We start from the raw sequence: 26,590 nt of genomic DNA, 5'->3' as shown, positions 1-26,590 counted from the left end.
TCACTTTGTTGTAAAGCAGAAACTAACACACCATTGTAAAGCAATTATACTCCAATAAAGATGTTTAAACAAGATGGTAGACAAAGATTACACTCAGACTATCTGGAAACCCTGACTAACTTTGTAAGAGTGAAGACGCTTTCACCTTTGTTTATGTCAAAAAATAATGCCCAAGTCATAATGGCCATCATTAAAAAGTCCACAAATACTAAATGTTAGAGAGGGTGTGGAGAAAAGGGAACCCTCTTACACTGTTGATGGGGAATGTAAATTGGTGCAGCCACTATGGAGAACAGTATGGAGGTTCCTCAAAAAGCTAAAAATAGAGTTGCCATATGATCTAGCAATCCTACTTCTGGGTATATATCCAGACAAAACTATAATTCGAAAAGATACATGCACCCCAATGTTCAGAGCAGGACTATTTACAATAGCCAAGACATGGAAACAACCTAAATGTCCATCAACAGATGAATGGATAAAGATGTGGTACATCTTTATCCATGTGGAATATTACTCGGCCATAAAAAATTACTCGGCCATAAAAAATAAGGAAATTTGCAGCAACATGGATGGACCTAGAGATTATCATACTAAGCGAAGTAAGTCAGAAACAGAAGTCTAGACAAATACCATATGATATCACTTATATGTGGAACCTAAAATACAACACGAAACAGAAACAGACTCACAGACATAGAGAACAGACTTGTGGTTGCCAAGAGGGAGGTGAGGTGGGGGAGGGAAAGATTGGGAGTTTGGGATTAGCAGATGCAAAACAGTATACACAGGATGGATAAACAACAAGGTCCTACTGTATAGCACAGGGAACCATATTCAATATCCTGTGATAAACCATAATGGAAAGGAGTATGAAAAAGAATATATATATATATATATATATGTATATATACATATATATATGTATATATACATATATATATATATACACCTGAATTGCTTTGCTGCACAGCAGAAATTAACACAACATTGTAAGTCAACTACACTTCAATAAAATTTTTTAAAAGAAAATAATAATGTCTAAAAGTCAGTTAACATACATTGAACACTTCTCGGGTGGAAAACCTGATACTAAGGCAGAAGGAGAAGAGAAATCAGGGCTGGACCCTTGCCCTCAAGACATTTACAACCTGTTTGGAGGTGACAAGAAATCAATATAGAAAAGAGCCTAAAAAACACACAAACAGAGTAGCAACTGGAAACACAAATGGAATATACATGCTTAGGAGATATTGAATGTGTGGAGTGAGCAGTCAGATGTAATCGTGGAAAGCATCCCCAAAGAACTGTTAAGTCATATTTTTAAAAGTAGATACTGCAGGGCTTCCCTGGTGGCGCAGTGGTTGAGAATCCGCCTGCCGATGCAGGGGATACGGGTTCGTGCCCCGGTCCGGGAAGATCCCACGTGCCGCGGAGCGGCTGGGCCCGTGAGCCATGGCCGCTGAGCCTGCGCGTCCGGAGCCTGTGCTCCACAATGGGAGAGGCCACAACAGTGAGAGGCCCGCGTACCACAAAAAAAAAAAAAAAAAAAAAAAAAAAAAAAAGTAGATACTGCAGGGTATAAACAGTCATACGGGCAGAAGGTATCACCAACTGGAGGGAACGGCATTTGCAAAGGACAAAGGACCAGAACTTTGGAAATAGCAAGTCACATAGTGGGAACAGCAAGCAAGGTGTGGCTTGAGTGGAAACTTCAGAAGTGAAACAAGAGAAAGGGGGCTGGTGGAGAGATAGAAAGGAAAGGAAGGAGGGTGGGAGGGAGTAAGGGAAGGGGACAGGTTGTTGAGATAACAGGGTGGTTAATAATTCCTGTATGGACTTCGAAAGAGGCTGAAGAATTCATATTTGATCCCGTTACCAATTTTTAGGTAGAGGTACCTATGGTATAAATTATATTTGTGGAAGCTTATCCCGGCAAGGGAGTGCTGACTGGTTGGGGAGTAATTGCAATCTGGGAGGCCAACCAGGAAACTATTGTAGTAACATGTGATAGGCCATGAGAATCTAGATGAAGAAGAAGGGGTTGAATCACACTACTGCAGATAACAAGAAAATGATAAGACCCTGATGGAATATTTGATAAAGGAGGAGGAAGGCAAAGGAGAAAGCATAAAATGACTCTAGGGTTGCAATCTGGAGAGCTGGGGAATGGCGCTGCCCTCAACAGTGACTGAGTGGGTATGGACTTGGATTTACTTATTCCATTTTAGCTGGCAGTGGTGGGTCTAAGCTATATCCTGAGCCAAATGAAAATGTGGGACCAGAGAGAAGGTTTGAAACCAGAAAAGATTTGCCAGCAAAATGGCAAAACAAAATGTAAATGCTATAGTGTGTGGTTTCAAGCCTAATCGAAGTAGCTGAAAAAGAACAAATAACAAAAGAAAAATGACAGAATAGCTCTCCTCATCAAATGCCCTTTTTAAATGTAGATTTAATGATTGGTATTGACATGAAATGTTTATTCAGCATGACCTTCTAAGAAGTTCAATTTATTGCATTTAGACCCTAGAGTCTTAAAAGGGCTTTTAAAGAGTATCTTTAAATACTTAATAGTCCAGACAGAATCTTAAAGCAATATAGAAGCATACAGTCCCTGTTAAATAAGCAGAGAGGCAAGATAGCAAAGCAACGAGGCAAGTCAGTTACCACACAGACTATTAAATACCCTGTAATACAAGTTCAGATGAATATGTCATAACCACCTAAGCATTTGCAGACAGTTATGGGTACCTAAATTTGAACTATTTCACTTCATCAAAAACTACTGGAGCCATTACTTCCGTGTGTGTGTGTGTGTGTGTGTGTGTGTGTGTGTGTGTGTGTATTCTCAAGTAGGAACTACTAGTATTTTCATTGCCTTTGAGCTTTCAAAGTCTTCAAAATGGCATTCTCTAAGCTTGCATGTTATATAAGTAGCCGCTAAAGGTTTCAACATTTTAGTTATTTTATACATGAACCATAGTTAAACTTGAATTTTCTTCTTAGATGTTCACATTAGTGGTTCTTTAGACTGGAGCAGGGTTTATCTGGAGAGCTGAAAATAGGGTTGTGCATTTACAATCTTATACCTTAGATATTATAACTTAGATATACATACATAAAATACATAAAAGAAAAAAGTAGGCACCAAAGCCCTAAAAAAACCTGTTTCCGTATTTTTTTCCTGATTCACTGGACAAATTATCTTGAGTGAGAGGAAGTCGCTTTTTTCAGCCAAGTCATTAAAAAAAAAAAAAGAAAAACAATGATTCTAATGGAGACAGATGGATTCTAGCTAATTCCGAGAAGCAACAAGATGTAATTTTAACCAATTTTTAAAACCAAAATGAAAAACAACTCTAGTGTACTGTATGTCAAACAATATTCATTTAACCTTAAAAGCCACATGTGTTGTTTATTCAAACCTCAATTATACTCTGAGTGGTACCCTATGGAGATGGAATGGCTTGGCTTTCTGGTAATGGGAGAAATGGAGAACAAGTATTTGAAAAATGGTCAAGAGCTAGGCTAAAATTCAGACTGTTTATAACTCCCATTGCTCCCATTAATCTCTGGTTGGCCGGAGCAGGTCACAGAAGTAAACCCTGTTCTCTCAAAAGGACTAAGTGTACAATGAGATTATGAGATACCATGAAGATAAACCTCAGACAGCAAAACTACGCCAGCATGTGGCCACTTCTGAACCACACACAACATCATAAATAGGGTGCCCACTGGTCCTGACTTATCTGGGACAGCCCAGTTTTAAGCCTATTTCTCTGGAAGGCATAATTATTAAGATTGCCTCTCTCACTTTCAAAAGTGTCTCAGTTTGGATGATAAATTATATGGTTACTCTAATCATAAGGCAGATAGAAATTTTAAATGAATCGCCGAGACAGGGGTAAGTGATCTCCGTGACAAGGGAAAGTGACCTCTGTATTTTCAGAGGAACAAGTTGAAATCAGCAGAATCAAGGCAAACGGTTAAGGGTTTTTGAGGAAAAGTGGGAGAGGGCAGAGAGGAAGAAACTGATGGTGAAGTCTCCAGCTATTACATGCCAGGTTCCTTGGTGGGCCCCTTTACGGCCAGTACTCAATACCCAAGCTGGAGATGAAAGAGGGGATGGAAGCAGATGACTCTGGGGAGGCTTCCATCAGATATCTACTTCTCCAAATTCTGTGGAGAGGTAACAAGTGTGCTGAAATTTGACGGAAGCTTTAAAGAACACTGGTATAAGGATTCGCCATTGGTGGACATGTGAGCTCCCAATAATGATATATAGTATTGAAGAAGCCCTCCAGTGTCTTATAAAGAGGACAGTTATTTTTTTTAAAAAATACCTTGTTGTCAAATAAAGCACTTTATTGCCTGGGCTGCCAATACAAGCTCTTAGCATTTTAAACAAAATATCTGCTTGAGAAATACTAAGACACAAACAAAGGAGGTGGGGGGACTCCTGCCCACAGTGGCAAGCCGAATCCAAAGAAGAGTACTAAAGTATCTAGAAGAATCAGAAATGTGTGTTTTTTTAAAAGTGCATTGTGAGAGTGCATATGTTTGCAGGACGGCATCATGGGAGAGGGAATAAAGAAACTTAGACAGTGCCCACGACCCACATTCTGCTCTTTCAATGGAGATGCGGTTAAACAGATCCAAGTTCATGGTTAGAAATGGGGTCTTTGCGTCCCAGAGTGGTCCCAATGAATCTGCTGGAAGTGTTAGCATATTTGGTCCCTGGGAGCACAGTCATCACAAAGTCTGCTCCTGCCAGTAGCCTCAGAGTTAAGAGTGCCAGACGTTGCTTCACGTCCCCAAGCTGAGAGGCATCATAGTAATAACGGTAAAGAAAACAGCTCGGAGCCAGACTGCGTGGGTCCAAATCCTGGTTCTGCCCCTTCTCACCTGTGTGACTTTGGGCAAGTGAATGAACCTCTCTGTGCCTCAGTTGATAAAATGGAGACAATAATACCTATCCCATAGGGTTGTGAAGATAAAATGAATTAGTATATGCAAGGAGCTTAGAACAGCGCCTGGTACACTGTTATGTCAATGTTAGCTATTATTCCCCCTCCCTCTTCTTCCCATCCTTTCCCTCCACTTCTTCCTTCTTCTCAAGAGTAGCTGACATAGAGGAAAACCCAACTTAAGGGACCCTCACAAGGGTACTATGCATTTAACAAAGGAAAGCATCTGTATTAAACAAACAAGTGAAGCCTAGCAGAAAGAGAAAATTTATGCCCACACCTAGAAAAGGAATAATATCATTTCTAAAGCCAGGGTCCTGGAGATACCAAAAAAATTAAAATGGCTGCAGAGATTCCTCCAGCTCATTCCTTCTTAACTAATGATTAGACTTCTCATCATTATGCTAGTCCTCTCCTCCTTTTCCTCTTTATTTAGAAAGGGAGTTTGTGTTTTAATTAAACCTCTTTTTCTCTCTTGGCTAAAAGTAATGCTTGAGAGGACAGATATCTGCTTCTTAGGGAGGCAGTGCAATTTACATACTCATAAAGTGGAGTGGTAAAACTCCAAGTACCCAAATAAAGTACAGTCCTGTGCTACCACATTCATAAATGGAAAATAGCAAGCAGGGCAGAAAAGGGAAACTCAGTGATCCACCAATGTTTACTGTCTTGTCAACCTGCAAATGAAAAGCAGTCAGTTTAAGGTCCTTCTTCTTTCCACTTTGGCTTCCTGGCCCCATCCAAAGAGGACTGGACTACTTGGTGGGAGCAGGAGACGTGGGTCTGGTTTTAATAGCCAAAGCTAAGGGAAAAGTGGATGTAGCTATTCCAGCAATTTGCTTAAACCAACTGGATAGTTATATCAATTTTCCACTTTGCCTGCACCATGGAGACCTGGACTTTGTAAGTTCTTACAGTTATAATGTAGATAATATTCAAATATGATTCCTCGGCCTGACATCACTCTTCTTTCTCATGTTTCTCTTTCCTCTGTTTATGCTGTCAGTCAAAAAATCAGATTAATTTCCATAAATGTTGAAGTCTAATTTCATGAAAACTATTCTAATAAGAGTAATGGGCATACCCAGCAGTGTGTTTCTGGGCAGTCATGGCATCCCTTGAAGTAGTTAGAAGGACAAGGCTGAAAGAAGAGTGGCTTTAACCACCCGTGAAGAAATAATTGCTCTGAAATGCTTCACTGGGAATTTCTTATTTTTATTGTAGAGCCAGACTCATATGAAAAACCCTCACATGAAAAACCCTCCAACCCAGCAACAGGATGGGGCATTATTGACCTTGACAGGATATCCCAGATGGCCAGTTAGGAATCATCACTCTTAATTTGTTAAACTCAGTATGGAAGTCAATGCTGTCCCATCGACCATCTGAGGGGTTTTCTGTCCAAGAAGAAACATTCTAGACATAAAAGACATGCCAAGAAGGAACATGATGACCTCAGAGGGGTGGGAGTCCTGTGATAGTCAGCAAGCATGTGGAGGTGAATTCTGAGTACAAGGGATAGAAAGAGAACAAAAACCACCTGAAAGTTTCCATAGAAGGAGAAAGCTTCCAGTTGGGGTTTAGAAGAAGAGGAGAGGTAGACAAGGATAGAAAATACCTAAGATGGTCCCTAAGATGAACATGAATGACTCACTTTTGAAAAGGAATTACTAGGGGTAGTCAGACTCTTCTGTAGCTATGAAAAGATTGGAGTGTTTCAATACATTTTGAAGTTTAGGTGACACATACAAAGTAGTGTTTCTCATTAGCAATGTTTCCTTCCTATCATTATGACCAGGAGATGGTAGTGTTTCTGTAGAAAATGTGGGCAAAAACAAAAAGAGCTCTAGACTGATATGTGAGGATCTATATTTGGAGTGTTATTTTCTCTAGTTTCCTGTGATTTTGAAAACTTTGAAAAATTTGGTAGATTTTTGTGATGTTAAAAAAATAAAATATCTCACATACCACTTCCCTCGAGATCTCTGGGTTCCAGCCAAGATGGCGTCTGAGGTGTAATTTTGCTGCTTTTTGGAAAGAGAAATCAAGAGTCTTACGTAAAATGGCAGTTGTCTTGAACACTGACAAATTCCTTTTAAACAGTTGCTTCCAGTTTCAGTCACCTTGAAGGAGTTAGCAAAAATATCTCAATTTCATTAAAAGAGATTCAATTTTCATGCTGGGCTCACTGGAAATGTTTTGGATAAATGGGCTTGGGATGAGTAAATTGTGAGGTCAGTTATTTCTCCTGCCTCCCTCCCTAGCCAGAACTGCACTTGCAGTGCTTGTCAAAAGCACTTTTCATAACTGTGGCTCTCTTTCCTTTTAACAAATCCATCACAAGCTATATACTTAATACTATGCTAGGGGAAACAGAGGAAGAAGATGGTCCTTTACTTATAGAGCTTCCCAGTTGAGGAGCCAAGATCCACAAAACAGTGAACAGTACAAGAAATATTTTTAAATGCTGTATTCTACAATCAGACCAAGCCCTGAAAGTGGTCAAACAAGGAGACCAATGAGGACTAGAGGGATCAGGTAAGGCTATTTAGAAGAGGTGCAATGTCAGCTGGGGTCTTGAAAGATGGGTAGGATCCTAATTGGTAGAAGAGAGGTGGGAAACTATTCCAAGCTTGTGGGGAGTAAGAGTCAAGAGAGGCACATAACAGCAGGTAGGATCAAGATGGCAGCATAAGAAGATCCTGAACTCACCTCCCATGGGCATACCAAAATTACAGCTACTTACGGAGCAACCATCTCTGAGAGTGACCTGAAGACTAGCAGAAAAGATTTTCCACAGCTAAAGATATAAAGAAGGAACCACAACGAGACAGGTAAGGGGGTGAAGGTGATGTCTAGTTGGCACCCACACTCCTGGCAAGGTGACCCATAAGTGGGAGGGATATAAACACAAATGTCCTACCCAAGGAGTGAGGGCTCCACATTGGACTCCCCAGCCCAGGGTTCCCACATCAGGAAGACAAGCACTCAAAATATCTGGTTTTGAAAACGAGTGGGGCTTACATTTAGGAGAGCTGGAGGGCTGAAGGAAACTGAGACTCTGCTCTTAAAGGGTGTGTGCAAAAATTCATTCACTCCAAGTACCAGCACAGAGGCCGTGATTTGAAAGGCACCTGGGTCAGACCAACTTGCTCATCTTGGAGAGCCTCCTAGAGAAGCAGGAGGCAACTGGGACTCCCCTGGAGACATAGATGCTGGTGGCAGCCCTTACTGTAAGCTCATTCTACTGTGCTGATACTGGCACTGGCAGATACCATATTGGAATCCTCCCTTTAGCCTCTTAGCGCTGGGGACCGCCCAACCCACCAGTGCACCCATAGCAGTAGTGAGCCGCCAGGTTGCACAACCAGCATGCCTGAGGCCTGCCCTACCCACCAGTGTACCTGCAGCATTAAACACCACCAGATTGCACAGCCAGCCAGGCCAGGGGCCAACCATGCCTACCAGTGCACCAGTAGCAGTTAGCCTTGCCACAACTACATGTAGCCCATACAGGGGACACCCCTGGATTATCTGGCTCTGGTGACCAGAGAGAACCATGCTGTTGGATCCCATAAGACATCTTTTACATAAGGCCATTTCTCCAAGATCAGGAGACATAAAGTCCCTACCTAATACATAGAAATAAACACAGATAATTAGGCAAAATGAGGAGACAAAAGAATATGTTTCAAACAAAAGAACAGGACAAAAACTCAGAAAAAGAGTTAAATAAAATAGAGATAAACAATCTACCTGATAAAGAGTTCAAGGTAATAATCATAAAGATGTGCACTGAACTTGGGAAAAGAATGGAAGAACACAGTGAGAACTTCAACAAAGAGTTATAAAATATAAAAAAAAATCAGAGCTCAAAAATACAACAACTGAAATGAAAAATACGCTAGAGGAAATCAAGGGTAAATTAGATAATACAGAAGGATCAGTGACCTGGAAGAAAGAGCAGTGGTAATCAACCTAGCAGAACAGAAAAAGAAAAAACAATTTTAAAAAATGAGGATAGTTTAAAGGACTTTGGTTACAGCTTTAAGTGTACTAAAATTCACATTAGGGCCGTCCAAGAAGGAGAAGAGAGTGAGAAAGGGGCAGAAAATTTATCTGAAGACATAATGGCTGAAAACTTCCCTAACCTGGGGAAGGAAACAGATATCCCGGGCCAGGAATCACAGAGAATCCCAAAAAAGATGAATCCAAAGAGATCTACACAAAGACATATCATAATTAAAATGGAAAAAGTTAAAGATAAAATTTTAAAGGTAGCAAGAGAAAAACAACTAGTCACATACAAGGGAAAGTTATCAGCTGAAATTTTAGCAAAATTTGCAACCCAGAAGTGGGTGGCAAGATATATTTGAAGTGCTGAAAGGAAAAACTTTACCACCAAGAATACTCTTCCTGGCAAGGTTATCATTCAGAATTGAGAGATAAAGCATTTCCCAGACAAGCAAAAAGTAAGAGTTCATCATCACTAAACTGGATTTACAAGAAATGTTAAGAGTCTTCTTTAAGTAGAAAAGAAAAGGCCACAACTAGAAATAAGAAAATACATAAAAGGAAAAAAAATCTCACTGGTAAAAGCAAATATATAGTAAAGACAGTGGATCAGCCACTTAGAAAGCTAGTATGAAGGTTAAAAGACAAAAGTTATAAAATCAACTATAACTAAAATAAGTAGTTAATGGGTACACAAAGTAAAAAGATGTAAAATATGACATCAAGAACATAAAACATGGGGGGGGGCAGTAAAAATGTATTGCTTTTAGAATGCATTGAAACTTAAGTGACTATCAGCTTAAAACAATCTGCTATACATACAGATCAATATATAAACCTCATAGTAATGACAAACCAAAAACATACAATAGATACACAAAAAATAAAGAAAAAGGAACCCAAACACCACACTAAAGAAAATCATCAAAGCACAAGGGAAGAGATTAAAAGAAGAAAGGAACAGAGAGAACTACAAAAACAACCAAAAAAACAATTAACAAAATGGCAATTAAGTATGTACCTATCAATAATTCCTTTAAATGTAAATGGTTTAAATGCTCCAATCAAAATACATAGGGTGGCTGAATAGATGAGAAAATAGAACTCATCTATATGCTTCCTATAAGAGACTCACTTCAAATCTAAAAACACATAGGCTGAAAGTGAACAAATGGAAAAAAGATATTCCATCCAAATGGAAACAAAAAGAAAGCTGGAGTAGCAATGCTCATATAAGATAAAATAGCCTTTAAAACAAAGATTGTAAGAAAAGACAGAAAAGGCATTATGTATTGATAAAGGGGTCAATTCAACAAGAGGATATAACACCCACCAATATTTATGCTCCCAACATAGGAGCATCTGAACATGTAAAACAAATATTAACAGACAAAAAAGGGAGAAACTGACAGTAATACAATAATAGTAGAGGACTTTAACACCCAACTTACATCAATGGCTAGATCATCCAGACAGAAAATCAATAATGAAACACTAGTCTTAAATAACACTTTAGTCCAGATGCACCTAATAGATATATACAGAACATTTTATCCCACACCAGCAGAATACACGTTATTTTCAAATGTACATGGAACATTCTCCAAGAGTGATCACATGCTAGGTCACAAAACAAGTCTCAATAAATTTAAGAAGACTGAAATCATACCAAGCATCTTTTCTGACTAAGCAGTATGAAACTAGATATCAATTAGACAAAGAAAAGTGGAAAAAACCACGAACATATCGTGGCTAGACAACATGCTACTAAACAAAGAAAATCAAAGAGGAAATTTAAAAATACCTTGAGACAAATGAAATTGACAACACAACTTTCCAAAATCTATGGGACACTTCAAAAGAAGTTCTAATAGAGAACTTTATAGTGATACAGGCCTACCTCAAGAAACAAGAAAAATGTCAAATAAACAATCTAACCTTACACCTAAAGGAACTAGAAAAAGAGGAACAAAGCCCAAAATTAGTAGAAGGGACGAATAAAGATCAGAGTGGAAATAAATGAAATAGAGACTTAAAAATAATAGAAAAGACCAATGAAACTAAGAGCTGGTTCCTTGAAAAGATAAACAAAATTAATAAATCTTCAGCCAGACTCATCAAGGGAAAAAAAGAGAGGGCCCAAATAAATAAAATAAGAAAGAAAGAGGCAAAGTTACAATTGACACCACAGAAATATAAAAGATCATAAGAGATTACTATGAACAATTATATGCCAGCAAATTGGACAACCTAGAAAAAAAATGGATAAATTCCTAGAGACACAAATCTCCCAAGACTGAATCAGGAAGAAATGGAAAATCTGAACAGACGATCACTAGCAGTGAAACTGAATCAGTAATCAAAAAACTCCCAACAAACAAAAGCCCAGGACCAGACAGTTTCACAGATGGATTCTACCAAACATGTAAAGAAGACTTAATACCTATCTTCCTCAAACTATTCCAAAAAACTGAAGAGGGAGGAACACTCCCAAATTCATTCTATGAGGCTAGCATTAACCTGACACCAAAACCAGACAAAGACACCACAAAAAAAGAAAATTACAGGTCAATATCCCTGAAGAGAATAGATACAAAAATCCTCAACAAAATACAAAATGCCCACTCTTGCCACTTTTATTCAACATAGTAATGGTAGTACTAACCACAGCAATAAGACAAGGAAGGGAGACTAAAAACATCCAAATTGGAAGGGAAGAAGTAAAACCGTCACTATTTCCAGATGACATGATACTATAAATAGAAAACCTTAAAGACTCCACCCAGAAACTCTTAGAACTATGGCATTTTTCACAGAACTAGAAAAAAATAATCCTAAAACTTGTATGGAACCACAAAAGACCCAGTATAACCAAAGCAATCTTGAGAAAGAAGAACAAAGCTGGAGGCACCACACTCCCAGACTTGAGACTATACTACAAAGCTATAAGTAATCAAAATAGTATGGTACTGGCACAAAAACAGACACATAGATCAATGGAAAAAATAAAGAGTATAGAAATAAACCCACACTTATATGGGCAATTAGTTTATGACAAAGTAGCCAAGAATTTACAGTGGGGAAAGACAGTCTCTTCAATAAATGATGTTGGGAAAACTGGACAGCTACATGCACAAGAATGAAACTGGACCACTTTCTTACACCATATACAAAAGTAAACTCAAAATATATTAAAGACTTAAATGTAAGACCTGATACCATAAAACTCTTAGAAGAAAACATAGGTAGTATGCTCTTTGACATCAGTCTTAGCAATATTTTTTGGATCAGTCTCATCAGGCAAGGGTAACAAAATCAAAAATAAACAAATGGGACTACATCAAACTAAAAAGCTTTTGCATAGAGAAGGGAACCATCAACAAAAAGAAAAGGCAGCCTACTGAATGGGAGAAGATATTTGCAAATGATATATCTGATGTGAGTTTAATATCCAAAATATATAAAGAACTCACATATCTCAATATCAAAAAAATAATCTGATTAAGAAATGAGCAAGGGACCTGAACAGGCATTTTTCCAAGGAAGACATACAGAAGGCCAACAGACACAGGAAAAGATGCTCAACATCACTAATCATCAGGGAAATGCAAATCAAACCACGAGATATTACCTGACACCTGTCAGAATGACTATTATCAACAAGACAAGAAACAGTATGTGTCAGTGAGGATGTGGAGAAAAGGGAACCCTTGTGCACTGTTGGTGGGAACGTAAATTGGTGCAGCCACTATGGAAAACATATGGAAGTTCCTCAAAAAATTAAAAATAGAACTACCATACAATCCTGCAATTCCACTTGTGGGTATTTATCAGAAGAAAATGAAAACACTAATTAGAAAAGATACATGCCCCCTTATGTTCATTGCAGAATTATTTACAATAGCCAAGATATGGAAACAACTCAAATGCCTTTTGACAGGCGAAGAGATAATGAAAACATGATACACACACACACACACACACACACACACACACACACACACAATGGAATATTATTCAGCCATAAAAAAGAATGAAATCTTGCCATTTGTGACAACACGGATGGACCTTGAGGGCATTGTGCCAAGTGAAACAAGCTAGACAGAGAAAGACAAATGCCGTATGATCTCTTCTATGTGGAATCTAAAACACAAAACAAACAAACAAAACAAAACAAAACAAAACAGAAGCTGACCCACAGATACAGAGAACAAACTAGTGGTCATCAGAGTGGAGAGGGGGGTGGGGTATGGGTGAAATGGATGAAAGGGATGAAGGGGTACAAACTTCCAGTTTTAAAATAAATAAGTCACAGAGATATAATATACAACATAGGGAATATAGTCAATTATATTGTAATAACTTTGTATGGTGATAGATGGTTACTAAACTTATTGTGGTGATCAATTCATAAGGGACATAAATGTTGAATCGCTATGTTGTACACCTGAAACATAATATTGCATGTGAAAAAAAAAGAGAGGCACATAACAGGGATGAAGGTGGGGAGGAACATGGCATATTATAGAAAGAGAAGTGTCACCCTAGTGGAGAAGGTGTGTGTGTGTTGGTGTCAGAGAAATGAGGATGGGTAGTGGGTTAAGGAAGGGTCTGGTTGTTTGACAGAGGGCCTTTAAAAACAAGCTGCAGAACTGAGATTGGATAATATGGTAGGAAATGGTAGACACTGGCCAACATGATCAAGTAGTTCCTTAAGAAGTGAAGTCTGGAGTTCCCCTGGTGGAGCAGTGGTTGAGAGTCTGCCTGCAGATGCAGGGGACACGGGTTTGTGCCCTGGTCCAGGAGGATCCCGCATGCCGCAGAGTGGCTGGGCCTGTGAGCCATGGCCCCTGAGCCTGTACGTCCAGAGCCTGTGCTCCGCAACAAGAGAGGCCACAACAGTGAGAGGCCCGCGTATCGCAAAAAAAAAAAAAAAAAGAAAGAAAGAAAGAAGTGAAGTCTGAACTTGAGTATATGCAGCAGGTGCAGTGCAGGAAGGACAGTATAGATACTCCTCAGCATAGGGTGGCTGGTTTCATGGTGGGGTCAGAAGTCAAGGATCCTGGGAGGATAGGACTGCCACCAGTTATCCCCCCAACTTTTGAGTCAATCCTCCCACACCCTGCGATGCACAAAGCAAAGAGGAATATGGTGTGAGTTGAGGCTGGAGAGATGGTCTTTAGAGTCTTCCTTCACCTCTCTGAGTAGATCGACCCCTGTCCATTACTGGCTTTTGTAACACCTTTCCTTTGCAGCATGTGGCACAGTTGCAATTTTCTATTTACTTGTCTCGACATTTGATACATGTCTGTCTTCCCCACTAAACTCCGCAAGGACTGGTTCCAGTCCTGGTCTGTTTTGTTTACCACTGTATCTCTAGTACCAGCACAGTGCCAGGTACTCAGTGGTTGCTCGACAAATGTTTGCTGAATGAAAGAAGATAGACATTTACACTCGGGCCTCTCTGAGCCTAGAAAGAGAGACTGTTCCCCTGTGGTTGGGAATGGGTAGGTTGGGGCCTTGATGGGGAAAGACGGGCAGTGTGGTTACTCTCTTGGGATTATCTGCCACGCATGTCTTCTCTTTCCCTTTACCTCCCTGAAGGAGGAGGGGCTCTTGTCACACTCCTCTGGATGGCTCCCACCAAACAGCATAAGAACCTGGGACTCCAGAGCCAGGCCAACAATGTTAAAATTCTAGCTCTGCCACTTATTATCCTTGGGCAAATCACTTAACTTCTCTGTCTCAGTTTCCTCACCTGTAAAATCAGGAAAATAATAGTCCCTACTTTGTTGTGAGGAGCAAATGAGCTGTTACACACATAAATGCTTAGAGCACTGCTTGGCACAGAGTAAGTGCCACATATGTACACTGTCTACCAAATGCAGGCTTGGCTCTCAATACAGCCGAGAGCTTACCCGAAATATGTCTCCCTTGCCTAGAGTCCAAGAACACAGCCTTCCCCTTTGCTTTGGCAAGATAGGAAGAAGACAAGAAGCAGAAATGATCAACGGTGGAGGGAAGCTGGGTGTGGGTTTGGGTGTGAGGCCTGCCTGCCCAGAATGTGGCCGTGGTACAGTCTCTGAAGAGATTTTCTTCTTCTGATAAAGTTTCCCTTAAGGTTCCAGTGGCTGTTTGCACTATGCTTCCAGTCCAGATGAGGTTTGCTGAAATGCCAGCAATGACACACACCCTGCCAACACTCTCCTGACTGTCTTAGCCTCAAAGACATGTCTAAACAACTGAGGCTAGGGTTTAGATTCAATCCATGGCTAAGATCGCTGCCTGACCCAGGAAGAAAGGCACACATTAGTGTTTGGTGACAGTGCAGAGAGCCTGCTTCAATGGGGCTCTTTATATGAAGGTTTGCAAGTTCAGCACTCAAAAAGGTTATTTCTTCTGCAGTATTTTGCCTGCAATTAGGGCAGCCAGCATAGGGGAGAAGTGTATCTGGGTTGCCTGCTGTATGAGTAATATGCTTATACAAGGTATACCTTTGTTAAAAACATCATTTCAACAGAAAAAAAAATAACTAGGTGCTTCAGAAATAAGAACTTCAAAGGAGATTCAATCACATTATATACAACTGAAACATATAAAGAAATTAAAGACAGAGAAAAAAGCATCAATTTTATGAAAGTGTAGGATTTAGTCTTTAGAGGGAAAGATGAAAGAGAATGGTTTATTTAGGCTGGAGAAGAGAAGGCAAAGAGAGAACTTCATGAATTGTCAAGTATGTGAAGGGGCAATACATGATCAATAATAACTAGCTTTTACCCGTTGCTCCTGAGGACGTAACAAAAATAAAAGAAATTTAAATTGTGACAAGAGAACCGTTGAGAAGACGGTTAGTCCCAGGATGTGTTGCCATGAGAAGGACTAGAAATATAGTTCTGTATATGGAGATTAAGTAAATAAAAACAAGACTATCAGAGATAGAGAAGGTACAATTCTACTTAACCCCAGAGTAATAAATAGAGTCATTATATAAAATATAATAATGATCACTTGTTAAGCAATAACTCTGTATTGGACTTTCTCCTAGCTTCTATGTCATCTCAGTTAATTTTTACCACCTTTCCATAGGTTGTAGATATTATAATTATCATCTTCACACCTGAGAGAACCGAGGTCCTGAATGGTTCAGTGTCTTGCCCAAGGTCACATCACTAGTGGACAGTAGCTCTGCCAGGTCAAATCTATGTCCTTCTGGCTTCAGAGCCTATCTCCTTTGCACTATATTGTCAATTGGATGCAACAATATGTCTTTTTGCAGTTTCCTTTCTTTTATTAATTGTTCTTCAGTTTAGATTTCACATTATTTTTCCCCAAGCAAAATCACCTTAGCCCAACAAATGGATTGTAGTGATTAGCTGGTTATATTAGTAACCACATGTACATCTCTGCTAAGAATGAACTCTCCTGGGTGTGGAGAAAAGGGAACCCTCTTGCACTGCTGGTGGGAATGTAAATTGGTGCAGCCACTATGGAGAACAGTATGGAGGTTCCTTAAAAATCTAAAATTAGAGCTACCATATGATTTAGCAATCCCACTCCTTGGTCTATATCTGGAAAAGACAAAAACTCTAATTTGCAAAGATATGTGCACTCCAATAGCCAAGACATGGAAACAACCCAAGTGCCCATCAACAGAGGATTGGTTTAAGAACATGTGGCATATATATATATATATATATATATATATATATATATATATATATACACATACACATATATACAATTCCATTACGTATATATAATGGAATATTACCCAGCCATAAAAAAGAATGAAATATTGCCATTTGCAGCAACATGGATGGACCTAGGGATTATCATAATAAGTGAAGTAAGTCAGACAAAGACAAATATTATATGATATCACTTACCTGCAGAATCTAAAAAAAATAATACAAATGAATCTATATACAAAACAGAAACAGACTCAGAGACATAGAAAACAAACTTACGGTTACCAGAGGGGAAAGGTGGTGGGGAGGGATAAATTAGGAGTATGAGATTAACAGACACAAACTACTAACATAAAATAGATAAGCAACAAGGATTTATTATATAGTACAGGAAACTATATTCAATAGCTTTAATAATAGCCTATAAGGGAAAATAATCAGAAAATTATATATATATATATATATATATATATATATATATATATATATATATATAACTGAATCACTTTGCTGTACATCCGAAACTAACACAATTTTGTAAATTTACTATACTTCAATTTTTAAAAATGGACTCTCTTCGTTTTGGAGCAGACTCAAATTAAGTTGGGGCAAAGATGAGAAAGGAGGCGAGGAACAAAATACCCAGCTTTACTGGCAGAAATGTCACAGCTGTACTGAGGGACAGTACACACACTGTGAGAGACAGGTATGGAAAGATCCAGGGCCTTAGTGAAGCATAAATCAAATTAGGCTGCAGCTAAATCCATAGTGACATGTGAGGGCTGGTACAAACAGCATAGTAAAAAGGATAAGCATGTACGGGTACTACAAATAAGGTAATTTCTTTCTAAAAGACATATTAATTAGAGTGTGCTAAAGTGAGGTAGGGAAGGAAAAACAATGTGGAGGATCGGGAATGACAACAGGTAATTTCCTACTGACCATGAACCAATGTATAGCCAGTACCATCTACCACAGTCAATCAGTAATTCAGAGGAAGAAGAAACACAAATAATATCCTATTTGAGTAGCATCTAATTCAAACGATGACTAACTTTCTGGCAATATTTCCAAGCTAGTGTGCATTCATTCAAATGACACCTACCCTGTGCCCGGTGCAGTGGGGGAAAAAAGATGAGCCCCAAATAGTTTCTGCCTTACAGAGCTTACACATTAGTAGCGATGATAAGACATGGGCACACATAATAAAAGACAAAATGTGCCCAGGTGAGAAACTCTACTGGAGAAGCACAGGTGAGGCCCTGAAGAGTCCAAGAGATGAGGGAGTTTACTCCTAAATGATAGATTTTAAAAAAGCTTCCTGGAGGAGGTGGCATTCGAACTGGCCTCTGAAGGAGAAGCAGGATTTAGGGGTGGAGAAACTGGAATGAAGGTGGGAAGGCAGAGAAGAGACAAAGGCCTTCCCGCTAGTATTTATTCAAATGTAACCTGAGGACTACCTGTGTTAGAATCCGAGGAGGCTGCAATTGAGCTAGGTCTTCAAGAACTGGCAGGATTTCCACAGGCAGAGATGGAGGAAAAGGATTTTCCAGAGAAAGGCAACATTCCCTCCTCTCAGGGTTACTGTACATGTTAGATATAACCTCGGAAGGCGTTTTGTCTCCTTTTCCTCCCAGCCTTATCATGAAATGGCTGCTGTTCATTCACCCCAAACTGGCTTGCCATATGGTTGGAATTAGATGTTCTGACCAATCAGAGATTGACATTGGTTACTCTTCTATTGGCTTACTCAGGTTTCAGGCTTTTAATAGGCTCAATTTAAGTATACTAAATTCAGATGTAAAGCCATCATTTCCCAGTCATCTATGTGGTCTTAGGAATGGTTTCTCAAAGTGAAAGTCTATTGACCACCTGCATCAGAATGGACCATGGGCCCTGTTTAAATGCCCATACCAGGGTCCCTTCCCAAGGCCACCAAAACAGAATCTCTGCAGTTGTGCTCCAGAGATCTGAATTTCAACAAGTTCTCCAGGTGATTCTGAAGCACACTAAAGTTTGGGAGGTATTGAGGGGCAGAGGAGAGAGTAAAGGCACAAAGGTAAGAGAACACAAGAACAATGTGGGTAGAACCTGAGGTGCAAGAATGGAAGGATGTGGGCCTATAAAGGTAACTTGAGGCTAGAGCATGAAAGGTCTTCACTGTCAGAGTCAGGGGTTGACAAGTATGCTGCTGGCAACAGGGAACCATTCATTTTAGTGGCAAAGTGGAGTAGTTAAGAGCCCGGAGTCTGGAGCCAGACTTCCAGGGTTCAAATCTTAGCTCTTTGCCTCACGGGCTATATGACCTTGAACAAGGATCTTAACCTCTTTATGCTTCACTTTCATCATCTATAAAAAAATGCAGATAAGAATCATACTCCCCACACAGGGTTGTCATGGGATTAAATGAGTTCATATCTGTAAAGTGCACAGAATTGTGACTGGCATAGAGTAAGCTCAATATGTGTCAGCATAAAGCCTTCCGAGTAGGGGTGTAGCATGCTTAAGGCTATCTCTTTGAAAGATTAAGCTGGCAGCAATGTATAGGAGTCAATTACCTATTTGCTACCAGCAAATCCTATAATCTTTTCCCTCTAACTCAGTGGCTCTCAACCTTGGCTGCGCATTGGAATCACCTCCCTCACCACCACCCCCATCCCCAGTCTGGACATAAATTTACCAAAATAATTCCAATATGCACCATAGCTGAGAACCAATGCTCTACATATACAGTCGTCTCTCAGTATCTGCAAGGAGTTGGTTCCAGGACCTTCATGGATACCAAAATTTGAGGATGTTCAGTCTCTTATATAAAGTTGCATAGTATTTTCATATAGCTTACATGCATCCTCCCACATACTTAAATCATCTCTAGATTACTTATAATAAATACCTAATAGAATGTTAATGTTATATGCATAGTTGGGAATACAATGTAAATACCATGTAAATAGTTGCCAGCACACGGCAAATTCAAGTTCTGCTTTTTGGAACTCTCTGGATTTATTTTTTTCTCCGATATGTTGGAACCATGGCTGGTTGAATCTGTGGATGCGGCACTTGCAGATATGGAGGGCCTACTGTATTTCAAATTTGTCCAATTTTCGTTATTAGTTCTCACTATATGCGAGACAGTGTCCTAGGTCCTTTTCCTGCACTATCTCATTTAAACCTCACGACCATTTGGAGGTAGGTGCTAACATTATTGTCACTGTAAACATTGTTAGAAAGGTGAGTACATCCTGGCTCATGATCACTCAGCTAGAAAGTAGCAGGGCTGGGATTAGAATCAAGGCAGGCTGGTTCCAGAGACCCCCAGTCTGAACCACTACTCTATACTGTGTCCCCAGACCAGAATCCCACTCTCTCATACCAGAGAGACTGCTAAACCCATCCTCCTGGTCTCTCCACTTGTCCTATCTCCTCCCTCCAATCTAGTCTGAACACAAAAACAAGTGAGATCTTTTAGCACATCAACTAGATCATGTCATGCCCTATGCACAACCTTCCAGTGGGTTCCCAATGCACTTAAAAATGGAAATCCAAACTCCTTCCCATGGCCTTGAAGGTCCTGCATGGTCTGACTCCTTCCTGTTCACCTCTCCAGTCTCATCACATGCCAGTTATGACCACAATCACTATACTCCTACCACACTGGTCCCTAGGCTCCTTGAATGCTATAAGCTCTTCCCTGCCTGGTCCTTTGAACTTTCTTTTCTTTCTGCCTGGAATGCTCTCCTCCCAGGACCTTTGCATGGATGACTCCTTTTCATCTTTCAAGTCTGAGCTTAAATGTCATCTCAGAGAGGCCTTTCCAACAATTCAACCTAAATGCCTTCACCTCTTATTTTCTATCTTGGTCCTTTGTTTATTTCCTTCACAGTACTCACACTGTTTATATTTAGGTATTTGTTTGCTTGTTTGTTTATTATTTGTCTTCTCAGGTAAAATGTGAGTTCCATAAGAGCAAAGAACATATCCTGGCTGCTATGTATGCCACATACGGTTGTACAGGTTGTGTCCTGCACAAGGGTGCCTCAGCTAAGGAGGTACATCACAAGGATTTTCTGGCAAATGGCAGTCAAGTATCTTAAATAAGGGGATCCCTTTTGTAATTCACATAAAGATGCCATATAGTCTAGCAGTGCCCTGTATGTCTGCTATATTTACCATTATGTATCCAGCTTCTAGCACAGTGCCAAGCATAAAGTAGACATTCAATAAGCACACTAGATGGAAGGAAAGAAGACAAAATTAGGAGGGAAAGCGGGAAAAGGTGGGGGGATATAGAGGACTGCTGATAGATTTGGTAATTTGAGAAGAGGCAATAAAAGAGAAATTAAAGGTGATTATGTTTGATCTCGGAAACCTAAAGAAAAGAAATTGGTACTGTCATCAAAGAAATGAAACCCAAAGAAGAAAAAACTGGCTTGAGAAGATGATGATTCCATTTTGGGTATAATTTGAGAAGACAATGCCTTCCATTTTGCTTTTATTAAGTTTGTCACCACTTTACTGTGGGATTTTAAAAATACACCTACATCTGCCCTGCCTAATCTTCAAAATGGTCACATCAGTGCTTTGGGAGGCCCATTCTTCCTTTTAAGGCTGTGTCTGGAAATACCCTGTGTTTTACAATACAATAATGTAGGGGCCAAGCTAGAAGGGATTAAGGAAGGAGAGACAAAGATACTCACTTTCACATTAGATGACTCTCACCCCTCTCCCCCTGCTGCAATCCAGCCCAGCGCAGTTTCTTTCAGGGAGTGACCCTTAAAAGCAGTGCTTTTATTTTTTCCTTTTGTGATTGAAAAAACACCCTTAGAATCTAAGGCTACCATAGAAAATTCCCTTTCCCTAGGACACTGGACAGGTATTTTCCTCTTCTAAATCTTGCTACTCAGGACGGTGGCACCTGGGGTCTTGGGAAACAGGATACCTACCTCTGCACACCCGGCAGCAGGAATCAGGAACAGAGACTGGGAATGCACAGGTTAACTTGGGGCAAGTCTTGAGACCACAGTACACATTGCCCTCCTGCCAAAGAGAAACAGAATTAAGGTCAGAAGGAGCTGGAGTACATGTAAAGGCTTTAGCTCAGTACCTGGGATGAGTAGGGGCTCAAACGTCCTTCCCCTATGCTCTTCCATAGTCATTTATATGCACTTCCTAACTTTTATGATGAGTTATATTTTTTTCTATTTACTATCTCTCCATGCCAGAGACTAAGTCACAGAAGAGATGGCGATTCTCATCAGGCATGCTGGTCTAAGATGAAACAAAGTAGTCAGTGTGAGGGCTGCTGTGAGCCTCCAAACCACCAAATACAGTCTTGCCCCTCTCTTCTCTGTCCATTCTGGTCCCTATCGTGCTTCAGCTGGATGTTGGGGCTTTGGGGGAATGCAGATTTGCACAATAGCTGCCTTCTGTAACACTCACTAGAATCTCCCTTCCAAAACAAGTAGACAAGCTCTTTGGGGTGATACAAAACTATAAAAGATCATCTGAATGGACAGCTCAGTCCAGCACAAGGCAAGGGAGATGATCAAATGCACTTGCTGGTTATGTTTGTCTTTGTATAATGTTCATTCCCTAAAATTCTATGTTCCAAACATCATTCCTTGAACATTGATCTTAGTTCTTAGAAGCATACTGTTCTGGAACTAGGAGGGTTCCTGAAAGGTCATTAGGGAAGCATGGCTATGACCAAATTCTCCCGAACTACTGAGATGCTATATTTTTACTAAAAATCCCTAAGCAAAGAGCTTCCTTAGCTTCCCTTGTCAATCCAGAGTTTCATACCCTTTATAGGCAGAAAAGTTGTTTCTACATCGAATTTCATCCCCTCATACTTCAGCTTAAACACCCATTTTACTCCATTTTTCTGGTTCTATTTATTACATTCTCTGGGCTGCACAATTAGATGATGATGTAATCAGCATACCTTATTCATGAAGTATACAGTTCTTTTGACAAATAATGTCACAGGAGTCATCATGATCAAGCATTTGTCGAGATACTTTTCTCACTGCAGGGTACCAGGAACTGACTAGTTAGTGGAATATTTCAGAGATGGGAACCAAGAGACACCCCATTTTCTTGTGAATTGGACTGAGTGGCCCCAGTGGTTTTTCCACCCATGGCATTTCCAAGGCTTATCAAATAACTGAGTTCTTCAGATGAAGGCTCTGGTGGTGTAATTATTGTGAAAAGAAGTACAGATCAAGATTTTCAGTTCATTTTTGTCCTTTTAAGCAGTCCTAAAGTTTTAAGACTGGGATATGACTGGGTCTGACCTCTTCAACAGAGTTGATCAGGGTTGATTAAGATCAGGAAGGCTCATGATTCAGATGCAATTCATCTTCCAATCAAGCACCCTACAGTGTAGGCTTAAACTAAAAGTACAAGTATGGAAGCACTCTTATTTGGGTAGGGGATAGCAGGGACATTAAGATACAGGGTCTTACCGAACAGCTGCACTGTGTGCATTGGTTGGGTTGCCGGTTCTGGAAGAGCCCTTCAGCCATGAACAGCTCACCGTGTTGGTAAGTGGTCCCGTTGTACTCGCACGACTTGCTGGTCACCTTATTGTTCGCTGGGGGTAAGGAGTCTTCTGGGACAGGGTGGAGAAAAACCACACCGAGTATTGGCATCATTGCAAAGAATTTCACAAATCCCAACAGCAGATGGGGCTGTACCACACAGAGGGAGTTAAAAATAGTCCCTAATTCAGTGGCTGATGACTTAGATAATATTAAAGCAGCCAGACAGGAATAACAAGTGACATGTGACTATCCATCCATTCCTTCAATTTGGGGGCATTTATTGAGCACCTACTACGTACCAGGCATTGTGACAGGCACTAGAGAGAGATCAGTGAAGAAGGACAAGGCCCCTGCCTTGATGGAGCTAACAGTGTTAGATGAATAAGGTATTAACTTGCCTGGAAGGAGGGAGTCTTTTCTGATGAGGAACCACCTATTATAACTACCCTGGTAACTTCACCCCCTCCCATGTTTTATAACACTTGGTATATGCTTGTATGCTTGTTCTAGCCTCTGGAGTCTTTGCTTCTTTTTAGTCCCTCCACCAAGATTGCCCCCTCCTTGCCACTCTTTTCCACCTATTGAAGTCCTGTCTGATTCTGAAGGCTCAGCAAAAGTCCACTTGCCTCCATGAAGCAGTCCCTAACAGCTCCAGCCCACGATCTGCACCTCTCAAAGCATCTGATGTCTGAAGCACACCATTTGGCACTTGAATATTACTGTAACTCATATTTGTGAATTATAGTCACCTAGCCAACAATTTACAAAGAGCTTTCACATACGGTATTACGATGGAGCCTCATAAGAACACTTTGTAGCAAGTAAGGCAGATTCTTATCTTCATTTTTCATTTGAGGGTGACAAGTCTCTGACGTTGAATGACTTAACTGAAGTCACAAAGGTAGTGAGTGATGAAAAAGGGAATTGATATCTGGTCCTCTGTCTCTAAATTCCATTTTTTCCTACCAACCCATATATACATTTGTATATATTGCTTTTTGAAGACTTGGGACTCCGCCTTACACGAGTCTTTCTCCATGGATTCTGGCACAGGGTTGCCATGTAGCAAAAAGGTCAATGCACTTGGTGAGCTGACTCTAAGTGAATGGTTTCAAGAAGTCTTTTCATTGGGCTTCCTTAAAGTACTTGCACACACATACGCACACCAAATATCAATGAACAAGTGCCCAGGTTAAACTAACCATCAGTGTACAAATTAACAATAGATACAAGCAGAGCTTTGAAAGTACATGCTGTGGGATAGTGGAAGAACAGAAATTAGCGGAGTTGTGTGTTTCATTAGAGGGAGGCTTAAAAAGTTAGACCATCCTGGTAACTCTTCTACATTGTTGGTGGGAATGTAAATTGGCACAGCCACTAGGGAAAACAGTATGGAGGTTCCTTAAAAAATTAAAAATAGAGTTACCATATGATCCTGCAATCTCACTCCTGCGCAGATATCTGGAGAAAACTCTAATTTGAAAAGATACATGCACCCCAATGTTCATAGCAGCACTATTTACAATAACCAAGACATGAAAACAACCCAAGTGCCCATCAACAGACAACTGGTTCAAGAAGATGTAGTATAGGGACTTCCCTGGTGGCGCAGTGGTTAAGAATCCGCCTGATGGGTTAGAGCCCTAGCCCAGGAAGATCACACATGCCACAGAGCTACTAAGCCCATGCGACACAACTACTGAGCCTGGACTCTAGAGCCCACGAGCCACAACTACTGAGCCCGCATGCCACAACTACTGAAACCCATGCACCTAGTGCCCATGCTCCACAACAAGAGAAGCCACTGCAAGGAGAAGCCCGCTCACCACAACGAAGAGTAGCCCCCACTCGCCGCAACTTAGAGAAAGCTGGTGTGCAGCAACGAAGACCCAACACAGCCAAAAATTAATTAATTAATAAGTAATTATTTTAAAAGATGTGGTATATATTTACAATGGACTATTACTCATCCATAATAAAGAATGAAATATTTCCATTTGCAGCAAGATGGATGGACCTAGAGATTATCATACTAAGTGAAGTAAGTCAGGCAGAGAAAGACAAATATTATATGGTATTACTTATATGTGGAATCTAAAAAAATTACTGTACAAATGAATCTATATACGATACAGGAAAAGACTAACAGACATAGAAAACAAATTTATGGTTATCAAAGGGGAAAGGTGGGGGGGAGGGATAAATTAGGAATATGGGATTAACAGATACAAACTACTATACATAAAGTAGATAAACAACAAGGATTTATGGTATAACACAAGGAACTATGTTCAATATCTTGTAATAACCTATAATGGAAAATAACCTGAGATATAAGTATATATATATATACACACACACACACATATAACTGAATCAATTTGCTGTATATCTGAAAATGACACAATATTGTAAATCAACTATACTTCAATAACAAATTTTTTTTAAAAGAGACCATTCTTTCTTTCCCATCACTCAAAACTATAATGAAAATGAGTCCATTTTATGGTGGGTAAATTATACCTCAATACAACTGTTTGAAAAAAAAACAATGAAATTGTTCTCAGGATCTCATTGGAGTGCATTAATTGTTGCAACAAGAGATGGAGAGAAAACAAAAAAGAAGAAGACAAAACAGAATCAAAGAAAAGGAAACCAATTATGGTTACACTGAATGCTAATTTTACACAAGAAATTTATCTTAACTTCTTCCTATTTATTATTATTGCATTCTTCTAAGATCCCTAATGGGGTGAGGGGAGAATTATGAAAATGAGGCTACTGATACCTCAAAAGGTTTGGTCCATGTCAGACAGCTATTAATAGAAGAGCCAACTAAGAAATATAGTTTTCCTGCCTTGAAGTTTCCTGTTCTTTTCACACAGTGGGTGTCAAAACTGGAGGGCAGAAAGGAAATGAAATCAGTCCCTGGAAGAGATATTTGCATTCTCATGTTTATTGTATCCTATGTTTATTGCAGCATTATTCACAGTAGCCAAGATATGGAGACAACTTAAGTGTCCATCCCATACCCCATATTCGCGGATGAATGGATTAAACAATTGTGAGATATATATATATATATATATATATATATATTTCAACCCTTAAAAGGAGATCTTGCCATTTGCAACAACATGGTTGAACCTGAAGGACATTATGCTAATTGAAGTAAGCCAGTTACAGAAAGAAAAAAAACTGCATAATCTCACTTAAATGTGAAATCTAAAAAATTTGAATATATAGAAGCAGAGATTAGAATGGTGGTTACCAGGGGCAGGGAGGTGTGAGAAATGGGGAGATATTGGTCAAAGGGTACAAGGTTGCAGTTATGTAGGATGAGTAAGTCTAGAGATCTAAAGTATAGCATGATGGG

General features: G+C 39.8%; 1 protein-coding gene across 4 annotated transcripts in view; it reads right to left on the bottom strand.

Moving 5' to 3' along the window:
• Positions 1-26,590, bottom strand: part of CHRDL1 (chordin like 1) — a 117,948-nt gene that overhangs the window by 27,785 nt on the left and 63,573 nt on the right. For 2 of the 4 annotated variants that reach the window (XM_059050536.2, XM_059050540.2), the window contains exons 5-6: positions 23,137-23,279; positions 21,613-21,706 (exon numbers count right to left, since the gene is read on the bottom strand). In XM_059050536.2, the coding sequence (XP_058906519.2) occupies positions 21,613-21,706; positions 23,137-23,279 (237 nt within the window). Of the gene's footprint in view, positions 1-21,612; positions 21,707-23,136; positions 23,283-26,590 lie in introns of all 4 variants that reach the window. The other 2 variants (XM_059050535.2, XM_059050539.2) reach the window with 1 other exon arrangement.

This window comes from Kogia breviceps, chromosome X, assembly GCF_026419965.1.
Source record: "Kogia breviceps isolate mKogBre1 chromosome X, mKogBre1 haplotype 1, whole genome shotgun sequence".
Taxonomy (NCBI): Eukaryota; Metazoa; Chordata; class Mammalia; order Artiodactyla; family Physeteridae; genus Kogia; species Kogia breviceps.
The sequence above is the reverse complement of the archived record's forward strand: the minus strand, read 5'-3'. Positions and strand labels throughout refer to the sequence as shown.